General features: G+C 35.6%; 1 protein-coding gene across 1 annotated transcript in view; it reads right to left on the bottom strand.

The window, feature by feature from the left end:
- The window catches only part of LOC142627439 (uncharacterized), a 9,559-nt gene extending 5,469 nt beyond the window's left edge, over positions 1 to 4,090 (bottom strand). The window contains exon 1 of the mRNA XM_075801304.1: positions 4,023 to 4,090. Coding sequence (XP_075657419.1) covers positions 4,023 to 4,090 — 68 coding nt within the window. The remainder of the gene's footprint in view (positions 1 to 4,022) is intronic.
- Between the last annotated feature and the right edge of the window lie 3,410 nt (positions 4,091 to 7,500).

The following is a 7,500-nucleotide window of genomic DNA, read 5'->3' on the forward strand; positions in this document are numbered from 1 at the left end:
GATATTAGTCTCACACTCTCTTGCCTTTTTCCACTCGTTGCTTCACCTTTTCAGTTTTGCAATGAACTAACAAACTTGATCAAGAAATTCAACTTGTAGTGTTAAAACAAATACCAATGGCAAGAAAATATGAAAGAAACACTAAATCAAAGGAAGAAATACCAAATCAAAGGAAGAAGACAAAAGAAAACAATATTGTGGTCTGAGAGAACTGAAACTACAAACAAATTTTTTTTTTTTTTTTTTTTCCTTTCAGATGTCTTTTTTTTCACGTTTTTTTTTTTGTTTTTTTTTTTTTGTTTTTTTTTTTTGTAAACTGGGTGCACGATTTTAACCTAGTGCACTTCAACAAAAACAAAAAAATAAGAACGATGAATGAAGAACACAACAAAAACAGGATAGGATGATAACAGGAAACAAAAGATAAAGGGATAGAAAACTGATTTTAGAACCTGTGCTCTGATACCAAATGATGCGAACCTCAATCGACACGCTTTGAGACCCAACAAAAATATTGGAATATTTAACCCAGGAAAGCTAAAAATCATATATTTGATAGAAACCCTGACCCAACGTTTATAATCGAAACGCGAACCAAAGGTATAAGTTGACCTTGACCCAATGATTATAAAGAATCACGAACCAAAGGTATAAAGTTTGAATGCCACAAGGAAGAATCCTTGATAAGTTCACAGTTCTTGAAGAACCAAAAGAGAGCAAAGCCTCACCTTTTCTGAATTTTATTCAATAATTTTCTATCCAAAAACGTTTACAGACTTCAGAGCCTATTTAAGGACTCCACAAAACTTGACAGACAAGAAAATATATTCTGAAATAACTCCTAATTGATACCTTACCATATCAGGAATCAAGTTTGACCTAAAAAGCATTAAATGCACCTAAAAACAATAAAAATACCTAAAAAACGTACTAAATAATAAAACCCTAAATAAAAGTTGATTTGGTCTGAATTAGCAGATCCAAAATAGGAAAAAATCTGCCTTAACTGATACAGAGCTGGAAAGTCAATCAGCCATTAATTCATGCCATAAATCACTCCCAATTAAGTCAGATCAGCCCTAAATAGCTTGAATTAAATTTACTACACTTTCATCTTCCTTTGGGCCAAGCTTGGAACATCCTGCGTTAGAATCAGCCCAAATCTCTTGAAACAGCCCATTAAGTGCGTCTTGGATCTTCTTGGATCTTGCTCTTGTAATAGGCCCAACTGGAACATGCAATGGATCCTTGAATGCTTGTTGATTCTCATCAAATGTTGAAGCTCGACACAAGCTTTATCTGTCGAGAATTACAAAATCAGAATTTCTAGATCTGATTACACACATATCCTTGAGTATTTGTGTAGGGTTTCTTTTCTCACAACCCTAGACATATATAAGGTTTATTTTAAAGGTCGTCGCATTATGCACAGGATTATGCAAACAGAATTCAAGCATATTGTGACCTAGTTCATCATTCTCTCTAGAGAAGCTACTGCATTTGTGCGCCAAGGGTTTTGTGACCAAGGAGCTTCTTGACTTCATGTTATGAACTGAAGAACTTTGCAACCAACATCTTCCTCAAGTTGGTGTATTAGTCACGTACTGGGATCCGTGCATCATTGGTTAGTCACATCCTGAGATTCATGCATTGAAAAGAGTGATTGCTGCTACAATACAAGTTCAATTAGGTATTGGGGTAAGGGTTCAACTGTAGGTTGGTATTAGGTACTCGGATTCCTTTTACTTGTAACCACTTGTTTTGATAATAATGGATTCTCGAGAATAGTGACCTTAAATTCACCCGGTGGGGTTTTGCCTTGAAGGTTTTTCCCATTCGTAAATAAACCACCGTGTCAAATTTATTTTCTGCTGTATTTTAACTTAGTAAGTGTGATGAGGACACAATTTACTGTTTAATTATTGTAATTTATTATTTTTGGTATATTTATGTAAAAACGTTATTTTAGGTTTAGGTGATTTAATTCCTTGTTTTTAGGTGCATTTAATGCTTTTTAGGTCAAATTTGATTCCAGATATGGTAAGGTATCAATTAGGAGTTATTTTAGAATATATTTTCTTGTCTGTCAAGTTTTATGGAGCCCTTAAATAGGCTTTATGCTTGTAAACGTTTTTCATAGAATATTATGGAATAAAAATCAGAAAAGGTGAGGCTTTGCTCTCTTTTGGTTCTTCAAGAACTGTGAACTTATCAAGGATTCTTCCTTGTGGCGTTCAAACTTTATACCGTTGGTTCGTGATTCTTTATAATCATTGGGTCAAGGTCAACTTATACCTTTGGTTCGCGTTTCAATTATAAACGTTGGGTCAGGGTTTCTATCATAAATCTGAATTTTAGCTTTCTTGGGCAAGTATTCCAATATTTTTGTTGGGTCTCAAAGCGTGTCGATTGAGGTTCGCATCAAAGTGATTTTTTTGTGCTACCACGCTTATGTTGGTAAATCTGGTTTTGTATTTCATACAAAACACACAGCGAAAGCAACAAACATGGATCTATTTCATTCATGATTGATAACATGCACTATGTAAATTTCAGAATTTAAGAACAAGATAGCGTACCTTGGTATGGTGAAATTCAAAACAAAAGATTAGAAGTACTTGGAAACACTTTCAATCTTCACCCCAATTCCACTTTACACCTAAGAAGTGTGGTCTCTCAATTAGTTTACAAGGGAGAATAATCGAGTGGCTTCTAACCACACACACACACACCATTTCACAATGATGTTTCTTTCTCATAAAAAATTATGTATGTTTCTCCCTTTATCACTAACTGATTATCTAATTGTGCTGGCCTATTGGGCCTTTCCAATTAGGTTTTAGTGTGTGGCTTGGAGTGGGACCAAAAGGGACCAATAAGATAATAGCTCTAATGGGCCTTGGGCTTTTCTGTTAACTCTTGACAAGTCCAAAATTACCATTAATTATATTTAATACCACTATATAAATATAATTGCACTCTAGGTCTTATTAATAAATTATATCCCAAGACTCTAATAATATCATTTGACCCCTCCATGAAATATCCATAGTGAACAGAGTCATAATCAACTGTCACTTTGTAACAACTATTTTATCCTTGAGTACCCAATTTAATCTTTTAGTTATTCACATTTATTGAAATCCAATTTTAATAAATATAAGTTTTATTAACTTCTTACTAGAGTGGGCGCACTGAATAACCAGTTTTCATTAAACTTATCTCAAGGGGATATTTCGTGTCTCCACAAAAGAGATTATGGATTCCATCTTGAGAATATGTGTTCCCTCAACACTACTTGTTGTTACCCAACATACTGAGGTTTTGACCGTGAATATTATATCTCACTCCTGATATATCAAAGTAACCTACATTTCATGATCGGATTCACTACCCTCTCAGAATTGAGAGTCTATGAAATTAGAAGTCGTGAGATTAATTATTCAAGTGATAGTTGTTAATTGAATAATTAATCTCATAGCGGTCCAATCCAATATGTCTTAACTCTTAAGACACATCAGCGCATCAACTACAAGTCTCTACTTCCATGATCAAGCCAAATCATCTTAATTGATGTGTTATAGTCTTCGCTGATGAAACGCCCAATTTCATCACCGACTACGAACTATATTTTGAGTTAACAAAGAACTTGTGACTTACATCTTTTGTGACTAAATCACATACAATGTATCTCATGAACTATGATAATGTCCTATTAGTTCATTTATAAATAGTTTCATATAATTAAATAATTTTATTATTTATCACATGCCAATAAATTGGATTTTAGGGCACAAACCCTAACAGCTTATTGCATGTTAAATTGACTTAATTAATTAACTTGGATAATTAATTAATTAATTTGCCAAAGGAATCAATACATTTTTGGCCTATCATCTTTGCTTTGTGGGAAAATTTTTGCTTTACTCTGGAAGGCCCGGTTTTGTGGACGCTCGAGCCATAGGCATTGTGAGTCAGGTTAAGGATGGTGATAATCCTATTTCTCTGATCTTAGCAGAAACCCATTTAGGATTGGACTCTGTATTTCATGGTGGAGAGTCACAAAACCTTTTATGGAGTCCCTTGACATTGTAGATATGTGATGCGAACCTCAATCGACACGCTTTGAGACCCAACAAAAATATTGGAATATTTAACCCAGGAAAGCTAAAAATCAGATATTTGATAGAAACCCTGATCCAACGTTTATAATCGAAACGCGAACCAAAGGTATAAGTTGACCTTGACCCAACGATTATAAAGAATCACGAACCAAAGGTATAAAGTTTGAACGCCACAAGGAAGAATCCTTGATAAGTTCACAGTTCTTGAAGAACCAAAAGAGAGCAAAGCCTCACCTTTTCTGAATTTTATTCAATAATAATCTGAAAAACGTTTACAAACTTCAGAGCCTATTTAAGGACTCCACAAAACTTGACAAACAAGAAAATATATTCTAAAATAACTCCTAATTGATACATTACCATATCAGGAATCAAGTTTGACCTAAAAAGCATTAAATGCACCTAAAAACAAGGAAAATACCTAAAAAACGTACTAAATAATAAAACCCTAAATAAAAGCTAATTTGGTCTGAAATTAGCAGATCCAAAATAGGAAAAAATCTGCCTTAACTGATACAGAGCTGGAAAGTCAATCAGCCATTAATTCATGCCATAAATCACTCCCAATTAAGTCAGATCAGCCCTAAATAGCTTGAATTAAATTTACTACACTTTCATCTCCCTTTGGGCCAAGCTTGGAACATCCTGCGTTAGAATTAGCCCAAATCTCTTGAATCAGCCCATTAAGTGCTTCTTGGATCTTCTTGGATCTTGCTCTTGTAATAGGCCCAACTGGAACATGCAATGGATCCTTGAATGCTTGTTGATTCTCATCAATATGGTTGATGGAAAGACTAGACATGCTCGCCACGCCTACTGTTGCTGATTATGGTCCTGGCAATTTCCTCTGTAGGACTGTCCTCAAAACCAAGTGTCAAACTGAAAGTGACTATGTGAATTTCTAAACAAAAAACCCAGTGTTCAAGTTGATGGAATTGTTATTGGTGGAAGTGACCACCTCCTTTATTGCAGTTCTCGGGATCAAATCACATCTTCCTAGTTGGATTAAGGAGAGCAAATTTCTATAAGGCGTATAGACTCTTAAGGCAAATCTAATATGAACAAGTGATGAGAATCAACAAGCATTCAAAGATCCATTGCATGTTCCAATTGGGCCTATTACAAGAGCAAGATCCAAGAAGATCCAAGAAGCACTTAATGGACTGATTCAAGAGATTTGGGCTGATTCTAACGCAGGACATTCCAAGCTTGGCCAAAAGGAAGATGAAAGTGTAATAAATTTAATCCAAGCTACTTAGGGCTCATCTGGCTTAATTGGGAGTGATTTATGGCATGAATTAATGGCTGATTGACTTTCCAGCTCTATATCAGTTAAGGAAGATTTTTTCCTATTTTGGATCTGCTAATTTCAGACCAAATCAACTTTTATTTAGGGTTTTATTATTTAGTACGTTTTTTAGGTATTTTCCTTGTTTTTAGGTGCATTTAATGCTTTTTAGGTCAAATTTGATTCTAGATATGGTAAGGTATCAATTAGGAGTTATTTTAGAATATATTTTCTTGTTTGTCAAGTTTCGTGGAGTCCTTAAATAGCCCTTAAGTCTGTAAACGTTTTTCAGATTATTATTGAATAAAATTCAGAAAAGGTGAGGCTTTGCTCTTCTTTTGGTTCTTCAAGAACTGTGAACTTATCAAGGATTCTTCCTTGTGGCGTTCAAACTTTATACCTTTGGTTCGTGATTCTTTATAATCATTGGGTCAAGGTCAACTTATACCTTTGGTTCGCGTTTCGATTATAAACGTTGGGTTAGGGTTTCTATCATAAATCTGATTTTTAGCCTTCCTGGGTTAAATATTCCAATATTTTTGTTGGGTCTCAAAGCGTGTCGATTGAGGTTCGCATCATTTGGTATCAGAGCACAAGTTCTAAAATCAGTTTTCTATCCCTTTATCTTTTGTTTCCTGTTATCATCCTATCCTGTTTCTTTTGCGTTCTTCATTCATTGTTCTTATTTATTTATTTTTTTGTTGAAGTGCACTAGGTTAAAATCGTGCACCCAGTTCAAAAAAAAAAAAAAAAAAAAAACGTTAAAAAAAAAGACATCTGAAAAAAAAAAAAAAAAAAAAATTTGTTTGTAGTTTCAGTTCTCTCAGACCAAAATATTGTTTTCTTTTGTCTACTTCCTTTGATTTGGTATTTCTATCATATTTTCTTGCCATTGGTATATGTTTTAACACTACAAGTTGAATTTTTGATCAAGTTTATTAGTTCATTGCAGAACTGAAAAGGCAAAGCTACGAGTGGAAAAAGGCAAGAGAGTGTGAGACTAATATCGGGAAAAAGACAATTTAAGAGTGAAACACGAGTGGGAGTGACATAATTTGAGTGCAAACATGTGAGGGAGTGTTGTGAGGAATTATTTCTAACAATTCTTTGTTGTTTCAAAAGTATGTCTTTCAGGTGTGAAACATCAAATAGGGAAGGAGGGGAGGAGTCGTCCATCATTTTGCAGGCTATGCAACGACAATTTGAATGCATGAACGTGGTGTTTAATGAGATTCGGGATCAGATAGATAGGCAAGACACTGTTATTGCTACTTTGCGTGAGGAGCGTCGTCAAAGAGGCCCTAATGCAAGAAGGCAAGAAAGGCGTTCTCCAATGAATGATTCTAATGACTACCACGAGGATGAGTTTGAAGATGAAGGAGATCAAGCTTCACTGAACAATGAAGGCAGGTTTGTGCCAAGGAGAGAAAGGCGTGGTAGAGGTTTCCGAAGAGATCCAAGATGGCAAGATGGGACTGACAAGAACCTAGGAAACATAAAAATGAAGATACCAAGATTCCAAGGGAAAAATGATCCAGAAGCATACTTGGAGTGGGAGAAGAAGGTGGAGTTAATCTTTGAGTGCCACAACTACTCTGAGGAGAAAAAGGTAAAACTCGCTGTCATTGAGTTTACTGACTATGCTATTATATGGTGGGATCAACTTGTGATGAACAGAAGGAGAAACCATGAGAGACCTATTGAGAGTTGGGAGGAAATGAAGGCAATCATGAGGAGGCAGTTTGTTCCTAGTCAGTACTGTAGGGACTTGTATCAGAAATTACAGAGTCTTACTCAAGGCTATAGGAGCGTGGATGACTACCACAAGGAGATGGAGATTGCCATGATTCGGGCAAATGTAGAGGAGGATAGAGAAGCTACCATGGCAAGGTTTTTGAATGGGCTGAATCATGACATTGCCAACGTGGTGGAGTTGCAGCACTACGTGGAGTTGGAGGACATGGTGCACATGGCAATAAAGGTGGAACGACAGCTTAAAAGGAAAGGAACTCGGTCATTTCAAAATCTGGGCTCCTCTACTTCATGGAGGTCAAATGGGAGGAAAGACGAAGTGGCTGTTTTCAAGTC

The sequence above is a fragment of the Castanea sativa genome, chromosome 1 (assembly GCF_040712315.1).
Source record: "Castanea sativa cultivar Marrone di Chiusa Pesio chromosome 1, ASM4071231v1".
Classification (NCBI taxonomy): Eukaryota; Viridiplantae; Streptophyta; class Magnoliopsida; order Fagales; family Fagaceae; genus Castanea; species Castanea sativa.